Genomic DNA, 19796 nt, shown 5'->3' with positions numbered 1-19796 from the left:
GTATAAAAATTGTCCAGGTTCATAATTATTGCTTTGAATTTCCTTTTCAGGCTAAGTATAATGGAAAGGAAGATATTCAAGAGCTAAAAGCAAGTCTGAATTTGCTGAACCATGAAAAGGAGGAACTACAAAAAGAAAAGGTGGGCATAGGATCTTGTTTTTTTTTTTCCATTTGAAGGCTACAATTTAAGTGAGTTTAAGTAACTTCCTCACCTGCTCTCTGAAAGCTAATGATTTGAAACAGACCTGTTGGACTTTAACCTGGTGTTGTAAGACGTCTTACAGCTTTCAATAGGTTCACATCTCCTCATTTTGCTGAGTCGTTGTAAGGCTCTTCTCTCAGTTTTCAGAGAATACTTGAATTGATGATTAGCAGTAAGTCTCATCATGGAAAATTGTCCAGAATCATTAGATTGCCAGGGAATTCATCTCTTCGACTAGAGACTGTCCTCCTTCCCGCATTCCATCTGGTAGCTCGCAGAAGACCACCATATCTCTGTCTTCTTTTCTCTCAGATCACATGATCCTCTTCATTACTCCACTGGCTAGACGGCATTTATTGGCCATCCTTAATTACCCTTGAGAAGCTGGTGGTGAGCTGACTTCTTGAAGGTCTACAGTCCATGTGGTATGGGTATACCCGCAGTGCTGTTAGAGAGGGATTTCCAGGATTTTGACTGTGACAATGAAGGAACAATGATATGTTTCCAAGTCAGGATGGTGAGTGTCTTGTGGTTGGGGGGGGGGGGGGGGGGGGGGTGTTCTCATATGTCTGATGCACTTACCTTTCTAGATTGTAGTGGGTTTGGATGGTGCTGTCTAAAGAGGCTTGGTGAGTTCCTAGAGTGCATATTGCATATGGTACACTGCTATTACTATGTGTTGGTTGTGGATGGGGTGCCTAACAAGTGGGCTGCTTTTCTCCTGGATGATGTTGTACTTTGGGTGTTGTTGGAGTTGCACTCTTTGCACAAGTGGAAAGTATTCCATGACTCTCCTGACTTGTGATTTGTAAATGTGGATTGGCTTTGAGGAGGTGAGTTAGTCACCACAGGATCCATAGCCTCTAACCTTACTCAGTGTACTAATGTATGGGCCAGGGTTTAGAGAACCCAAAAGTGTATCATGTAGTCCCCCTGACCCACCACTTTTAATAGATTGTGGTATGGGAGCACACGGCCTACTCTACTGGTGTGGTACAGAAGAAATGGAAAAGTATTTTTTAAAAGCAAAACAATGTTTATTCTATGAACTCAAGTTAACCTTTTTACTAAAACATACAGTGAACATCTTAGCAACCACCAATTCAAATACAACCCTCAAAGAATACAGTACCAAGTAATCATTTAAGCTTTCCCTTTAACATCCATAAGATTTAAAACGCCTTTTACCAGAAGCACATCAGGTTAAAGTCACTACTGTTGTTAGTTTTAAATCACCAGGATTTACAGTCTTTAGATTACAGAGAGAGATTCATACACCTTCTGGCTGTAACTGCAGCTATCCAGCTCTGAAAACAAAACTAAAAAACACTCTGCAACCTGCTCAAAAACGAAAGTAAAAAACTGACAGACAGCCCAGCTCCACCCACTCTCTGACATCACTGCAGTAATAAACAACCATTTCTTAAAGGTACTCTCACTACAGATATTTATATACACACCAATTTATAAACACCCATTTCTTAAAGGTACTCTCACTACAGATATTTATATACACCAATTTATAAACACCCATTTCTCAAAGATACTTTCGCATGACACTAATGCACTAAGATCAGTGTCAGGACTTTAGGGGGCTGGATTCTCTGTTTTCAGGACTATGTCCTCACGCCGTTGTGAAAACTGTGGTCTTTTACGCCAGGAAAACTGGCGTCAAAAGGCCACAGATTCGAAGCCTTGCAGGGGGCGAGCAGACTACTGTCGAGCACGCAGCTCCAGTTGCCGATACGGGTCAGAGGCCGCTCATGCGCACGGCAGCGACCTCGAGTGGCCAGCGCCGTGCTCCATGGCGGACTTGGCCCACGGACCTGGACTCCTGAAATGGTGCCCCCGCTCACCTGGCTCAGACCACCCACACAAAAGAACCCCAGTCCCGAATGAGGCCTCCCCCTTGCCCTCCGATCGGCCCGCCCCCAATTGTGGCGGCCGCGGACTGAGCCATGCAAGTTTCCCAAATGGCAGGACCACATCAGAAATACGCTGTTGAAAATTCGGCCGGTCAGCCGGTTCAGATTTCTGTGTCTGGGTGCGTAGAATCCAGCCCAGGATCTTTCACTTGCAGTTTATAGATTGATTGATGAAGATTAATCTCTGAATCCAAACTTTGTTGGAACTGACACCATGGTCAGATAGTTGTCTTTCTTTAAGTACAGCTGGTTAAAAGGTGATCTGCTCTACAGTAATGAGTGCAAATTGACAGTTGTTTTTTTCACCCCAATGCCAGGAGGCTATCCAAGAGGAACTTTCAAACCTGCAGACTACTCAAAGGAATGAAAATGCTCTCTTGGACCTGAGTAGTTTGACCATGGAAGTGAATGAGCTAAAGCATAATTTGTCAACTAAAGAGAGTGACTTGACAGAGGTCTCTCGGCAGAAAGACACATTAATGTTTGAGTTGGAAGAACTGGACAAGCAGAATCAAGAAGCTACTGAGGTATGCATGGCATGAGTAGTAGTACCCTCGTAATAACTAGTTTCTTCTTGTAGTTTCTGGTTCCTTTAAATAAGAATTTAATATATTGCAGTTGTAACTATTTAATTTCTAATAGTTTTTACAAATACTTAATAAGTAAAGTTCCCTGGAAAATGATGTTGAAAGTAAAGTTGATTGTATATTTAATTGGTTGCATTTTTCCCCCATTCGCCATTCTAGATTGAGAAGATGATCCGATAAGCCACTCCCGACCCCTTCTCAATGCTTCAAAAATGCAACCGGTGGAACAGTTGAATTTATCTCTTAATTCAATTGTTTCAGGGCAGCATGGTGGCACAGTGGTTAGCACTGCTGCCTCACGCCGCTGAGATCCCAGGTTTGATCCCAGTCCCAGGTGTGGAGTTTGCACATTCTCCCTGTGTCTGCGTGGGTTTCGTCCCTGCAACCCAAAGATGTGCAGGGTAGGTGTACTGGCCACGCTAAAATTGCCTCTGAATTGGAAAAAATGAATTGAGTACTCTAAATTTAAAAAAAAAAAGCACAGAAGGTGTCTATTCAGCCCGTCAAAGCTGTCTTGGAGCAAACCAGTCAGTTTCATTTGAGTGCTCTAGCCCCTGCAAGTTTATTCCCCTCAAGTGCCCATCCAATTTCCTTTTTGAAGTCATTCATCTTCTTCTCCTGTTTCTACCAACCTTGTGGATGGTGTGTTTCAGGTCATTACCACTCGCTGCATCTTTAAAAGAACTCTTCCTCACGGATTACCCCTCTGAATCAGAAAACCGTATATCTGTATCCCCTGGTGCAGTACCAATAGCTTATGGGAGCAGCTTTTCTCAGGCTACCGTATCAAAACTTGGGGTGGTGCGGTAGCACAGTGGTTAGCACTGCTGCCTAACAGCGCCTGGAGCCAGTACTAAATTCCGGCCTTGAGTCACTGTCTGTGTGAGTTTGCACTTTTTCCCTGTGTCTGCATGGGTTTCCTCCAGGTGCTCCGGTTTCCTCCCGCAGTCCAAAGATGTACAGGTTAGGTGGATTGGCCATGCTAAATTGCCCTTAGTGTCCAAACGATGTGTAGGTTACATTAAGGGGTTAATAGGATAGGGCGGGAGATTGAGCTTGGGTGAAGTACTCTTAGAGGGTTAATGCAAACCCAATGGGCCAAATGGCCTCTTTCTACACTGTAGGAATTCTATTAAAACCTGTTGCAATCTTGTACCCCTCTGTCAGATCTCTCCCCAGCTTTCTCTTGAAGAAGAAGGCCGTGGCATTAGAATAACTGTTGAGACCTGGAATTAATTGTGTTCTCAATCATGGAATATATTTTATAACAACTGAAATATGGATATGTCTTCCTCTTTTAAAAAAAAAAAAATGTGCACATTTTTATTGTTAAACATTTGTTTAAAAATTCACTTATTGAGAAAATACGAATGATCAAGTTTAAGATTTTTTTTATATGACTCCTTATTTTGAAGTAATTTTCTGTTTCATTTTTCTGTCACCCAGCATTTTGTATCTTGGAGATTAGCCACACAGGCTTCTGTTGGTCCTGCTCTTCATCCAAGTGCTGGCCTGGTGTAGCAGTTTGCACCAATATTTGGTTCATTTTCTTTCCTCCATTCATTCTATTCTTCCTTCCCCCACTCTGAAGAATTGTCTTCCTCCAGTTGGCACTTAACTCCATTTAACATGACTAAACAAACAGAAGCAATTTATAACATTGGCAAATGGGCTTTTAATAAGTTATACAGCCAACAAATGCAATTGAAACATGTCTGTATAACATTGTACTTTCTTAACTTTTCCTGAAGCATCTGATCACATTGAAAGATCTGCTGGCGCAGCAGCGAAAAGATTCTGAAGGAAAGATCAAAGAATTGCAATTGGAACTGGAGACCTTTGCAGCTGATAAGGCATTAATGGTGCAAGAGGTGAAATCTCAAAGGGACAAGCTGCGTCAGAGTGCTTTTGCTCTTAATGAACTGCACATGAGCAAACAGCAGCTGGAAATGAAGATCAAAGACCAAATGGAGGAGCTAAACAAATCAAAATTGCAATGCTCAGACTTGAAGGCTGACAATTTAAGTCTGTTGAACAAGCTAAAGGGTGCAGAATCTGAACTGTCAGTAGCCAAGGTGGAATTAACACAAGCAGTTCAACAAGCTCCCAGCAATCTAGACCAGGAATTGCTCCAAGGTAAAGAGAACGAAATTTCAGAACTCAGGAAACAGCTCTCAGAAACAAAATGTCTAAGTGATGAGTTGCAAACTAAATTTTATGATCTCAAAATCCAAAATAAACAGCTGGATGCAGAAAAGAGGGAAGTCGATCTAAATCTAAATGAAGTTGAAGAACAACTTAAGAAAGCTGTAACCAGTAAAAGTGAGATTTCCCAGGAGAATGCCGCTCTGCTGGAGGCATTGCGGATGGAGAAAACCCAGCTGGAGTCCGAACTCAACCAGGCTGAAAAACGGATAAGCGAAGAGGCAAGAAAATATGAGCACACCATCAATGAGCTAGCAAAGGCTCGAAATCTAGATGCTACAGCTTTGCAGAAAGAGCACAATAGACTGATCAAGTCGAATCAGGAGAAGGATTTTGAGATTGAAAAATTGAAACGCAATGTCCAACAGTTGGAAACCGATCATGAAGAGACCAGAGAAATGCTGAAATCTAGCCTGGAGGGCCAGCAACAATTGACGGACCTTTTGAATGAAAAGGAGGTATTCGTTGAAACGCTTAGGGAAAGAAGTTCAGAATTGCAACAAGAAATTGAAAAGAATTCCGAAGTTTTCAGAGAGCATGAATCCTTGAAGCAAAATCTTGAAGCGAAAGACCGGCAATTAAGTACAATGAAGGAAGAAAATAACCATCTCAAGGAAGAAATGGATCGCTTCAGGGACCAACAAAACAAGCCTCCGGCTACTGCTGAGCCCAAGACCCTTGATATAATAATAGAACTTGAGACAGAGATAACTGAGCTGAACAACAAAATGAACAGCCTTGAAGAGGAAATAAGGCTTCAGAAAAATATGGTTGAGGAGCAAAAGCAAAATGTTTTGCAGCTTCAACGTTCCATACAGACGCAAGGGAAAGAAGGGGATGAAGCAAAAACCCTACGTGAAGAAATTACTTCAACATATGAAAAATTAATTTCCGAGAAAGACCAAGAAATCCACGGCCTTCAGGAATCCATTGATCAAATGAGAACTCAGTTTCAGAGAGAACTCCAGGTCGCTCCGACAGATGCTCCAGTCATTCTGCAAGAAACTAAAACGCTAATAGTGAATGGAGAAAATGGAAATGAAAAGCATGATTTGTCCAAAGTGGAGATTGACAGATTGGTTAATGGTTTAAAAGAAAAAGAAATGGAGATAAAAGTATTGAATGAAAAATATTTGTCTCTGAATAAGCAGTTGGATCAGTTACCCATTTTTAAAGATGAAGTGGGAAGACTTACTCAAATCATTCAGCAGAAAAACTTGGAGATCCAGTCCCTTCATGCAAGGGTGACACCGGGCTCGTATATGCAGGTTGGTGCAGATGTGGCCTACTTACAGCAGCAATTGCAGGCGTACGTGAATGAGAGAGAGCAAATGCTAGCGGTATTAAATGAAAAGACGAGGGAAAACAGCCAACTGAAGACTGAATATCATAGAATTATGGACATTGTAGCTGCAAAGGAAGCCGCTCTTTTGAAACTGCAAGAAGAAAATCTGAAAATGGTCAATAAGTATGAGAATGAAAGTCAAGACATGGTACGCGAAACTATCCAGAATTTGTCTCGGATTATCCGTGAGAAGGACATTGAAATGGATGCTCTTACCCAGAAGTGCCAAACTCTAGTGACCATCCTACAGACATCTGGAATGGGGTCTGGTGGTGAGTCGGGCTTGGTGAGCAGTAACCAGTTTGAAGAGCTTTTGCAAGAACGTGACAAACTAAAACAACAGGTAAAGAAGATGGAGGAGTGGAAGCAACAGGTGATCACCACTGTTCAGAACATGCAACATGAATCTGCTCAGCTCCAGGATGAGCTCCTTAAGCTTCAGGGCCGATTGTCGACTGATGGTGATTGCAACTCTAGGCTTCAAATAGACTACAACAGTTTAATTCATAGTTACGAGCAAAAAGAGAAGAGGTTGCAAACCCTAAGTCAAGAACTAGCGGAGGTCCAGCAAAGCATTGGGCAGCTCAGCAGTACCAAGAACTTTATACTCGACAAGTTGGATGGAGTACCTGTAGAACCGCAGGCGGTTGCAACAGCCGAAGGAGTGTTGCACGCCCCAGTTTCTTTTGGTGGATGCTCATCAGAAGGACAATTGGACCAAATTGTAAAACTGCAACAAGAGGTAGAACGTTTGAATAAAACAGTGGAGGGCAAGGAGGCTGCAATAGTAGAACTTCAAAATAGCACCAAATTATCTGGCCCTCTTGCTGAAATGGAGAAGAGGAAACAAGAGGAAGCAGCTCTGGAAATTCAGCAAATGAGAGAAAGAAATGATGAACTACAAAGATCGTTCAGGGAAAAAGATCTGTTCATCAAATCTAAAGGTGATCAGTTGTCATCAGTGACTGAAAGTTTGAGGAACAGGGACAGTGAAAATCAAGTTTTGAAGCAAGCTGTCACTAATCTGAAAGAGAGGATTTCATTCTTGGAAATAGATGTTCGTAAAGTCCAAGAGGAGAATGACCAAATTGTAGCTAAATCGAGAGAGAAGGAAACCGAATTTCGAGCTCTGCAGGAGACTAACATGCAGTTTTCTATGATGTTGAGAGAAAGGGAGTTTGAAAAGAACTCCATGAGAGAAAAGGCTTCTACATTGGAAAAACTGCTAAAGGTGAAAGAAGAGGTGAGTTCAAAATCTTAATGAATGCTTGCAATATAGACGGAGCAGATATTAAGAATTAATTTTCGTTATGGTGAATGCTAAGTACAAATATATTGAGATACTTTTTTTAAAAAAAAAAATCTTTTTATTCTCCTCATTTTCAACATTTCCATCGATAAACAACCGAAGAAAGAACAAACAAAATCAAATACAATAACAATCCCCCACATACAAACCCCCATCTCGCTCAATATACATACCAAAATATCCACCTGTACATTTCATGTAAAAAGCACAAATTAACAATTAATCCGTAAACAGTATAACAAGAGACAACAAGGCGGTGAGAATATTCAATGGCGACCAATTCTCTGAAGTGCATAATAACCAGCCCCCATGAGTTGTGAAACCCTACCTTTATCCCCTTCATCTTCCCAAGAGTCAAAGAAATTCAAGTAGCCCCCCCCCCCCCCAAGCTGATCCGATCCCCCAAAAATGCCTTCTAGGGACCATGGTTCTAAGTTCACGAACACCACCCATTGTCCTTCTGCCTTCAAAAACATAGAACATACAGTGCAGAAGGAGGCCATTCGGCAATTCAAGTCTGCACTGACCTGCTTAAGCCTTCACTTCCACCCTATTCCCGTAACCCAATAACCCCATCTAACCCTCTTGGATACTTAAGGGCAATTTAGCATGGCCAATCCACTTTATCTGCATGTCTTTGGATTGTGGGAGGAAACCGGAGGAAACCCACGCAGACTCTGGGAGAATGTGCAGACTCCGCACAGACAGTGACCCAGCGGGGAATCGAACCTGAGATCCTGGCGCTGTGTAGCCACTTGTGCTACCCGCCTCGGATGCTTCCACCATCTCGAAATAAAAGTCTTTAGAGTTGTAGGTCACTCTCAACTGAGCTGGGTACACTATGCCGAACCCACTGTTGTTATACAGTACCATCTTCACTCGACAGAAGGCCGCCTGCCTCCTTACCAACTCCACAGTAAAGTCCTGGTATATACATATACCAGCTCCAGCCCACTGCACCTCCTGCTTTTGCTTTGCCCAACACAGGACCTTCTCCTTCATGCGGTACCTACGGGAACAAATAATCATTGCTCTTGGCAGCTCATTTGCCTTTGGTTTTGGCCTCCATGCCCTTTGAGCCCTATCTAGTTCATACCGGGAGGGATCTTTCCCCTCCCCCAACGGCTCCGCCGACATCCTGGCAAAATACTCTGCCTCAGGCCCTCCACCCCTTCGGGCAGACCCTCAGATTTTGCTGCCTAGATCTGATTTCCAGGTCCTCCTCTTTGGCTCGCGGACCTTTGTTGGCCTCCACCACCCTCTGCAGCTCCTCACCAATCGATGTGAGCTGATCAATGTGTTGCGACAAGGCCTCCACCACTCCCATCAGTTTCTCACCCTGCTCCCGCACCTCGGCCGATGTCCTCGACGCCGCCGCCTTCACCGGAACAATCGCCTCCTTCATCAGCAACTTCAATGCTGCCATCATTGCCTTCCTCATTACCTCCATGTGCTTTGCGAGCTGTTTTTTAAGTTCCAAAGCCATCACCTCGGTCATCTTTTCTGCCGTGAACAGTGCGGCCGCACCTAGTGACCCAGCCTCTGCTATCCTTCCAGTTGCTGAGCTGACCCTTCCACTCAGTAACGAATTTTCAGTTGTGCCCTTCTTCATTGCAGCTTTCCTTTTGATTTTGTTCATCTTTCTTCCTTATATCTTCCTGCACTTATTTAACCAAAAATTGCCCCTGGGACTGAGCATTAAATTTGAAAAAATCCAGCCTCGAGCAGGAGCCATTCAATGTGCGATCTCTTCCTACATGCCACCACCGGAAGTCCATATTGAGACATTTCTGAGAGTCTTAGCTTATTTTAGTTTTGGTCAGCATTGATGGACGGCATACAATTGTAAGATTGAATAGCAAAGTTTGTATTGTGACCAATTTTTACTTTCAACGAAGCAAATGCACCCCACATATATATCAATTATAGACTGATGACTTATCAGACACAGACTTAAAGACTCACTGGATAACTTAATTTTCGATCTTAAATTATTGCATTAATAGCTGTTTCTATCTAGTCTTCAGGTTGCTGGGAGGGTATATGAGAATTGTATGGAAATCCTAATACATTTGAGATTCTTTGCCCACAATATGTATAAAATTGCTTTCTTATTGCATTATATCTACTTGACTTAACTCGCCCAATTCATAAATGTGAGTTGGATGTCTCTAATTTTCTTACCTCCTTCCAATTACTCTTCAGTTTCTGGCAAACGCATGAGATATACAGAAGAATTCCTTTTTTCTTCTTCTTGTAGATTTAGAGTACCCAATTTTTTTTTTCCCAATTAAGGGCAATTTAGTGTGGCCAATCCACCTAACCTGCACATCTTTGGGTTATGGGGGTGAAACCCACGCAGACACAGGGAACAGAAGAATTTCTTGAGATACACCTCCAACATTGATCTAATTCATGGACCCATGTAGCTGACAGCAAGATGGGAAGGTTAGTTTCAAGTATTATAAAATAAATAATCTTTATTGTCACAAGTAGGCTCACATTAGCTGCAATGAAATTACTGTGAAAAGCCCCTGGTCTAAGATTTGGAAAAACTTCTAAATTGTAAGCATAGGCTGAGCCAATGTGACTGTGCCGTTGCTAGTCCAGATAGTCTTGAATGTGATGAGTTAAATCTGTGAATTGTATTTCTGGATCAAATTAACTAAGTCTTCTGCCGAAAGGTCGCGGACCGAAAACATGAAGTTAATTTTTCTCTGTCCAAATGCTGCCTGACTTGCTGAATATTTCCAGTATTTTTACTTTTATATTTGTGTTCTACCCCATGACTCTCATATAAACACACAGCCTGCTCCAGGGAAGTGTATTTTTGTTCCTTATGAAGCGTAAGAAAAGTTTGGAAAACTTTTTGTGAAAAAACGGCAAATATTTCTTTGCCATTTGAAAGAATTTCCAAATTGCTCAACTGGCTTTCAATCCTGGGATTGTCTGCTTCCCTGCTAGGTGACTTCTGTGATGTTAACTAAAGGGATTGTTCGTGTTTCCTAACATGGCACCATTTTTCATTGGTCTGAAAGTTGATCCAGGAACCATGTTATTCTTTGAGAAATCTGTATACCCATCCAGTAGAATGGTTTCCCTAGATTGGAATTTCCAGCTTGACTCTTGAAGTGGTTTTTCTACCTCTCCGTCGTGCCACTGTTTCCATTGAAGCTGTTCGGGGATTCTTTCAGTGAATGTAGCCCCAAAATATCAAATGCTGGGGAAGAAAAAAACCTTTATTACACCAATAAAATAGGTAAATTAAAACATTGAAGAAATTTGAGGTATTATCTCCTGTTAGTTAGGAAATGGTTGAGCTCAGTGGGCTAGACAGCTGGTTTGTGTTGCAGAACAAGGCCAGCAGCACGGGTTCAATTCCCGTACCAGCTGAGAATTCTGAATTCTCCCTCTGTGTACCCGAACAGGCGCGGAATGTGGCGATTAGGGGCTTTTCACAGTAATTTCATTGCAGTGTTAACGTAAACCTACTTGTGACAATAAAGATTATTTCTTTATTTTATTTTATAATACTTGAAACTAACCTTCCCTCTCCCACGTTAGGCTCTGCCTTCCTCCAATTTACTGTTACAGAAAAAAGGACAGCGTTAAATGTCAAAGTTCAGTAATGGTGTGAAACAAAAGAATACATCTCTGGACACTACTTAATGGCTTAAATGACCAAATAGTTAAATGGTTTTTAAAGAGATTTGCTGACTTCTATCTTGCTAGACTCGAGCTTCATTATAGAATTGATCGGTTCTATTTCATAATTTGAAGGGGAAGACCGGTGAGTTAAATCAGCTGCTAAATGAAGTGAAATCAATGCAAGAGCAAGCTGGGATGTTTCAGCGTGAGCGAGACCAAGTAATGCTGGCCCTCAAACAGAAACAGATGGAAAACTCTGCATTAGTGAATGAGGTAAAATATTATTCAAATAGTGATTACATTCAAGTATTGTAGATGTAGTAAAACCTATTGAGCACAGCTGAAAGGGATGTGATGATTACAACTCGGGAATTTGAGTTTAAATCTTGTGCAGATTGGCGGGTTTAAGCTTTGTCAGTCTAACACCAGATAAACACAAGTCCACAGTGTTAATTAATCTTTGAATTTGGCACTAATCTGCCAGTGGTACCAACAGGCTGTAAAACTGCACCGAATTAGCAAAGTCTTATTAAGCACAAGCAACACATGACCTGACATGAGCATGCTCTGTGCTTGCGTTCCTTTCACGTTTGAGTGTTTTGCTCATTGGAAGCCAGATTGTGAACTATCTACATTTCAACTCAACAAAGAAACACAAACTCTTCATGTCTGAGAAAGATTCTTCCAGCAAAAGAGAACATCATAGTCATCAAAGTAACATGTTGCAAGGGCCTACGCCAGGGGCCCCTTCATGCCTGGGGAGAAAGAATGACACTCTTGTCAAGCCAAATTTGCTTTGTTCCAGTTTTGCTGTACAACTCTGAGTTGTGGTGCCACATTGTGCATGAAACTAAATGCCTTCTGGGCAAGAGCACTGACATTACCCTGGGCTCCTAATGGAGTTGAGCATTTAGATTGTTAGAATTTCCACACATCAGTCTTCTAGCAGTGCATGTACGGAATATGCCAGAATTGCTAAATGCTATGGAAGAAGTGTCCAAGAATGGATCCTTTAGAGACTTAGAAAGTGACAGTACAGCAGTGGGAAGAGAAGCAAGCCATTGCTGAATGTGATCTGGCTGCGATTGACTGGGTAAGAGTAGAATGAAGTAAAGGCAGTCCCACTAAACTAGACCACAGAGGAAATGTTTTTCAGGAAATTGAAGTCAATGCTGCTGAAAGAATAAGCAGGATAGTGCTCCACAGTGGTGTTTACTGAGGATGTTATTGACACCTCCACTTAGGACTGTATTCATAATGTGGAGTAAGCAGAAACCCCATGGGGGAGATGATCATGGGTCTTTGAGTGAAAACATTTTTCAGACATGACTGGGAGGTTGGCTGTGAGGCAGTAATTGCAAGATTAAAAATCTTGAGCAGTGAACTTATGATTGAAAAGGGAGGGAGCAATGCCTGACTAAATGAGCCAATTACAATGGTCCAAGAGAAGGAAAATTGGGAGTTCGACAATTTGAAAATAATAGATGAGTCTTGAAGATTAAATGCACTCACGAAAGGGGATGGGTGGGGGTTAGTGGGGAGAAGATGGGAGATCAAGGTGGAGGTTCAGGACTGGAATGGATGGGCATGAGGGAGATGTGGCTTTATCAGAAAGAGGAAGGGGAACAGTAGTGACATCTGGTTGGATTGCCCCTGTCTGGTGACATAGAAATGTGTGAGCCTCCAGCACTTGTTAGAGGTTCAAGTAGATGGATCTGGGGAGCAAGCTTTAACAAGGCAGTCAAGAAAGAAAGCTGTTTGTTACCTTGTTCAAGTTCATTAAGATGACTAACTGATGTGAGGAGGTGCCATGTGTTCTTTATTATCATTATGCACAGGTAGGTTTTACTGATTGAAATTAGTGAATCTGATCGTAACTGTTCCATCTTGTCACTTGCTGTGAAATAAAGTAGCTGACTGACTCCTCGCCTAGTCCATCTTTACAACGATTGAAGAAGTGTTTATGCAAAACACATAAATATCTGTTTTTGGTCATGAGGTAATGTAAATGTAACCCTAGGTGTGTTATCACCTAAGTCATGATTGGACAGTGAGTCAACACCCATTATAAATAAAGTCTAAATTGTCTGATGCTATTGACATTGAGATGGTATCTACTGCAGGCTCAAAGATATAACATCTAGCCATAGTGAACCTAGTAATCAGCTTTAAGTTGAAGTCATATTTACCCTCCCTATTTTGGTTTTCTCTGATGTTCTAAGCACAGCTGAAGTGTGGGAAATTTCTTATGCAGAGATCAAAAAACTTTGCAATTGGAATGGTGCATTCAAGGCAACACTACCTGCATAGCCAATGCACTGGTAAAATGTATCCACTGGGAAGCGGTTCAGATTTAGTTTCACATCACATTGGCAGAAGTCCTGATGAGAAATAGCGCATTCATTGATGGACAGTACTCTGCAAGCTGCAAAGCCTGCTTTGGTAGTTTGCAAATATTCTAAAAGTGTCCATTTTCTTGCAACTGGGTGTATTTACATATGTTGGGATCTTTCTGAGCCTGCCTAAACAAACCATTTAGGGTTTATTTGAGGACAACGTTTATGAATGATACAGAAAGTTCTGTTTAATTATTTGTCATCAGCATGAGCCATCCCAAAGCACAGCAAACAGGGTATTTGTGTATCTCTTTTTAAAGGTCTCACATGTCCCCATCCCTGAGCTATTTGAACTTTTGGGAATGTTTAAACATACGAGTATAGTTTCTGAACTTTTCCATTGATTCAATATTTAATTTTGGGAACATGTTCTCCACATACTGTCTTTCCTTATTTATATTTGCAGCCTGCCGCAACTCTTCATGGCTTAAATAATATTAGGCTTTGTAGGGAGCAGGCTGAAAATAGCACATCCTGATACAGTTGTGCACTATTCTGCTGACAACTGCGGAAGATATTTATTTTTAAAAATCTTCAATCAACTCGGCATGAAGCCAATGAGTGTGAGAACTAATAGCGCAGAAAAAGAAGCATGGTATGTTACTTGTAGGGGCATTTTTGTGCCATAAGCCATAACCAAGTTTCAAAGTTGCGCATTGTACTGTAACTGAAAATGTTTAATGGTACCCTGCAGTTGGCTCAATTGATTTAGTGAAGCAAGAGGTAAATTGTTAGGCGGAAAATAATCTGGGTTCTTGCTAACGCCAGGACCAAGGAGTAAATATAGAAAATGCTTGAAGTATTCAGGCAGCAACCGTGGACAGAAACAGTCATCAACCTGAAATGTTAACTCTGTTTCCCTCTACAGATGCTGCCAGATCTGCCGAGTATTTCAAATATTTTCTGCTTTTATTTCAGATTTCCAGGAGTTGCAGCATTTTGCTTTCTTATCAGTTAAATTTGGTTAGTGCAGACTTAAGGCTGGAGTGGAGGACTAGCTCAATGCTCGCTTTCACCTGCACTTTGGTACAATTGAAACTTACTGTATTTAGTCTCACTCTCCTCTAGTCCTGACATTCTATTAAGTTAGCTATTTGTCTCTAATTTCTACGTAGTTTGTTATCTTGGAGAAAGACAATTAGCAATCTTAATCAAACGCAGTGGAATGGCGATAGTAATGTCCGTTCTTGATTCAGTTGCAGCACACTCGTGATAAGGAGCAGCGCTTGAACCAGGATTTGCAGCGGTTGCGACATCATTTAATTGAGATGGAAGAGTCATACACCAAAGAGGCCTTAGCAGCTGAGGACCGAGAGGCTGAGCTAAGGAAGAGGGCTAATTTCCTGGGGGAAAAGTTGGCATCATCGTCTTGTGCTGTGGAAAATGCCAGGTAGAAGCAAAGCCTTTTAAAATAAATAAAGATTTTAATTGTGATTATTAAAGATGCTGTAGTACTTAACATGTCCTATATGCACCATATGACATAAATTTGGACTATGACTGGCTCCACGGTTTTTTTCATTTGTTCATGACTGGACAGGCTGGTTGGCCAGCATTTATTGCCCATTCCTAATTGTTCTTTAACAGAATGGCTTTTTACATCAGTTCAGAGGGCATTTAAGAGTAATTGAAGAATAAAGAAAACAATTGGAATGTTGGTATTTATAGCTAAAGGAATAGAGTGTAAAGGTAAGGAAGTGTTGTTGCAACTGTACAAGGCTTGGTGAGACCACACCTGGAATACTGTGCACAGTTTTGGTCCCCTTATTTGAGGAAAGATGTAATGGCATTGGAGGCAGTTCAGAGGAGGTTCACTAAATTGATTCCAGAGATGATGGGTTTGTCATATGAAGATAGATTGACCAGTTTATGCCTATACTGTCTAGAGTTTAGAAGAATGAGGGGAGATCAAATTGAGGTATGCAAGATGAAAAACAGTATGGATAAGGTAGACGTGGAGCAGATGCTTCCTTTCTTCAGGCATTCTGGAAAGAGAGGTCATAATCTTGGGATAAGAGGTGGCAAATTTCTAACAGAGTTGAGGGGAAAATACAACCCAAAGGGTTGTGAATCTGTGGAATTCGCTACCTCAGAATGCAGTGGATGCAGGGACAGTGAGTACATTTAGGGAGGCGTTAGACATATTTTTAAACGGTAATGGGTTAAGGGGTTGTGGAGAATGGGCAGGACGGTGGAGTTAAGGCCAGGACGAGATTAGCCATGATCGAATGGCAGAGCAGACTCGGGGAGCCAAATGGCTTAATTCTGCTCCTATTTCTTATGAACTGACAAATAACCACATTGCTGTGGGTTTGGACTTGCATGTAGGCCAGACCAGATAAGGATGGCAGATTCCCTTCCCTAAAGGACATTAGTGAACCAGATGGGCTTTTATAACAATTGACAATGGTTTCATGGTCATCATTAGACATTTAATTCCAGATTTTTATTCAATTCAAATTCACCATCTACCACGGTGGGATTCAAACCTGGGTCCCCAGAGCATTACCCAGGTTCTCTGGGTTGCTAGACCAGTGACAATGCCACTATGCCACTGCCTCCCCATATCTCTAATCTCAGTTACGGCATCATGTGAAAGACTGGGCTAACTGCAGCGATAAAGGTGATATACCTGATTGCCCATCAGTCAACAATTGCCCAGTGTTCAGGACAGGGGGATAATTAATGTAATAAGTTTGTAAAAATAGGTGAATGATATTGCGTCACACAGCATCCAGAGTCAGTTCTCGCTGTACATAGAGTTGGCTCATTTTAGTGCCCCCGTGAGTTCATTGCAGTCAGCTCAATGGTCCCAGGCTAAGAAGAGGAGAAAGATAAACTACAGTTGATAGCCCTGATCTTTAAGCACACAACCCCTGGCAAATACACATGTCCAGTCAATATTGGAATAGGAAGAAATAAAGAGTTTCATTCATGATAATCGCTAATCATGTGTTCCAGAAATGCTCCAAAGTGTTTTTCACATGAGATTTTAAAACACCCAATCACTGTCAGTCCTCTGAGGGAGGTGTATAAAATCCCAGGACATGATTTCAAAGAAGAGTAGAGGAACAGGCCAATATTTATCCTTCAATCAACATCACTTAAACAAATTATCTAATCAACATCACATTGCTGTTAGTGGGAGCTTACTGTGCACAAAAATCTGCCATCCTTCCTGCATCACAACAGTTCAAAAGTAGTTCAGTGGGTGTAAGGTGCTTGGGGAAGATCCAGAATAACAACATATAAATGTTTGTCTTTCATTTAAAATATGCAATGGAGTCTTTGTGTTCACCAACAATTTTGGTGGTGGTGTTGATCAAGGGAAGAATAACAACAAAATGTATTTAGCTAGAATCTTTAATATCAAACATTTACAGGAATATTACAAAGCAAAATTGGACATGAAAGCTGCTAGATGACCAAAAGCTTTGTCAAAGAGGAAGGCTGAGCTCAGATCAAGACCTGGAGAACTTCCTGTTCTTCTTTCAATAGTATCATTGATCTTTACATCTGACTGCACACTCTGAATAAGCAACATAGTTTAACTTTTATCCAAAAGATGCTGTTTCTGATAATGCCACACTCCCTTTGTAGCTCTGCCTAGATTTATGTGCTCAAATCCATTAGTTGAGCTTGAACAAATTCCTGGTTTGGTTCGATTGGTAACAAAGTGATGAGGTGATGTAATGCATCGGATTCACCCAAGTAGAAAAAGATCAAGTTAACTTAACAGTGTGTATAAAATTGCAAAAGCTGTGTGCCTTTATTTTGTACATGAGCAGGGACCAGAATGAAATATATTGAAACACTATAAATTGAGTGATTAAACATTCTCCGTGCAAATGATGCCCTAAAGAGTACACATCAGTCAGAGTCTGGTGGAATCTGCACCATTGAGACTGTCATGAGCCTAGCTAAGGCACGGTGACCAACTGTAGTCGTAAAAATAAAGGACACTTTGCTGTACAAGTGCTGGTGAAGCCATGAGAGTGATGGGTATGAGGGTAGTGGATTGGTGAACATGAGGGGTCGATGGGTGGGCGTCGGGGGTAAAGCTGGGAGCCTGGTACCTGTGAGAGTGTAGCGAATTTGGGGGAGGGGAATGGATGCAATGGGGAGGGGTAGCATGCTGGCAAACCTGTGGGATGGAGGAAATGGGGATGGTGGTGAAACCTGGAGCTGAGATGGTCCACAAGCATGCAACCTGCCTTGAATCTGATGCTATCGCCTGCTGGATCCACCCCTTGGGCACCTGCAGACCAGCTCTGACGGCAAGCTACTTATTAAAAAGTATATTTAGAGTACCCAATTATTTTTTTCCAATCCGGGGGCAATTTAGCGTGGCCAATCTACCTACCTTGCACATCCTTGAGTTGAGGGGATGAGACCCATGCAGACATGGGGAGAATGTGCGAACTCCACACGGACAGTGACCTGGGGCCGGGATCAAACCTGGGTCCTTGGCGCCGTGAGGCAGCAGTGCTAACCACTGTGCCACCCCACAAGCTACTAACCTGCCCTGTTCAATGCCTTTGTGAAGAAAAGGACTGCTGGACACCAGAAATTCAAGATAGCGACTCGGGACATGGGTCAAAAGGTCAAATTACGGGATGGAAAATCTGGGACACTTGGTCACCCTTCGCTAAGGAGTATGCGGTTTGGGGGACGACTATCTTCCTGGAATTGAGAAGGCACAGAACTACTGTTGCAGGTGATACGTGGCCAAATCCATTGAGGGAGAAAAGTTAGAGATCCAACATACTGGAGATGGGCAGACCTTGGAATTGCTCGTGGGCCACGTTTGTGCGAGGAGTGATGTGAATGCATGTAATCTCGTGAGATAGTCCTTGTTGTATCTGCTATACCATGTGTAATTTATAGCTCACACTATAAATATTACCCGTAATTTATTTACCTGTTAAATCATGTTTAGTTTGTTAATTCTGATTCCAGTTAAAAGTAAAATCTATAAAAAGTGAAATCTTCTTGTCACTTTCTTCACTTGGGGATCATTTGGTAATTTTTAGTTATTTTGGTTTAGGGTTCCTCCACATGAATCGTAACATGTATGACTGTGCAGTGTTGCCATAATATAGATATAAATTCAGCTTCTCCACATGTCAGTGCTTCTAAACCAATTTTGAATTTTTCTGAATGTAGTGGGTCTTTGGAACATCCTTCCTCCAAAAGGCAGTGGAAGCAGAGTCTTTGAATGTTTTCCAGGCAGAGGTAGATAGATTCTTGGTAAACAAGAGGATGAAGGGTTATCGGGGCTGATGATCAGCGGGAGCTTACAGCCAAATCAGATGTCATCTTATTAAATGGAGAAGCAGGCTTGAAGGGCCTTCTTGCTACTAGTTAAATAGGCTCTTAATGCAGAAGTTATACTCTGGGTGTCTTAGACAATCCAAATGACCCAAGCTGCATGATTTTTCTCCCTACCAGCCACCAAGCCAGCCTTCAAGTGGAGTCCTTGCAGGAGCAACTTCAAACCATTGCAAAACAGCGAGATGAAGCAGTGATGCAATTGAATACGTCTCAGGAACAAGTGAAGCAGTATGCAATGTCACTGACAAACCTGCAGATGGTGATAGAGCAATTTCAACAGGGTAAGCCATTATTTAAACTGTGCATATATCGAAAGTGACTGTATTTGGGGATGGATCTCGACCGATACAAGGTTAACTAAGTTTTACTTGATTACTTTAATTTTGCCAGCTTTCCTTTCCCCCTTTAATTATTTTAAGATCATCATATGCGGCAGATACTTTTCTGTCCAAACTAGACAGTACATGAATTGAATGCTGTCAGTGGACTTTGAATATTGGTTACATCACTGAGGGGATTAATAAGGCATTTACAACCATGCTTACAGATTATTCCACATATACTGGTAAAACACCTTTGGTTTGAAAGAGTTTGCCAATGTAGTCAAAGACACTATCATGAAGTGATACTAAACAGGATCATGTGCATCCCAGGGTAGCATGGTGGTTAGCATAAATGCTTCACAGCTCCAGGGTCCCAGGTTCGATTCCCGGCTGGGTCACTGTCTGTGTGGAGTCTGCACGTCCTCCCCCTGTGTGCGTGGGTTTCCTCCGGGTGCTCCGGTTTCCTCCCACAGTCCAAAGATGTGCGGGTTAGGTGGATTGGCCATGCTAAATTGCCCGTA

General features: G+C 42.0%; 1 protein-coding gene across 2 annotated transcripts in view; it reads left to right on the top strand.

The window, feature by feature from the left end:
* trip11 (thyroid hormone receptor interactor 11) overlaps positions 1-19796 on the top strand; it is a 101110-nt gene that overhangs the window by 44901 nt on the left and 36413 nt on the right. For both annotated transcript variants that reach the window (XM_038774568.1, XM_038774559.1), the window contains 6 exons: positions 51-140; positions 2446-2655; positions 4467-7508; positions 11355-11495; positions 14815-15008; positions 19070-19233. In XM_038774568.1, the coding sequence (XP_038630496.1) occupies positions 51-140; positions 2446-2655; positions 4467-7508; positions 11355-11495; positions 14815-15008; positions 19070-19233 (3841 nt within the window). The remainder of the gene's footprint in view (positions 1-50; positions 141-2445; positions 2656-4466; positions 7509-11354; positions 11496-14814; positions 15009-19069; positions 19234-19796) is intronic.

Source organism: Scyliorhinus canicula, chromosome 2 (genome assembly GCF_902713615.1).
Source record: "Scyliorhinus canicula chromosome 2, sScyCan1.1, whole genome shotgun sequence".
Lineage (NCBI taxonomy): Eukaryota > Metazoa > Chordata > Chondrichthyes > Carcharhiniformes > Scyliorhinidae > Scyliorhinus > Scyliorhinus canicula.
This window is presented reverse-complemented; position numbering and strand designations above follow the sequence as displayed.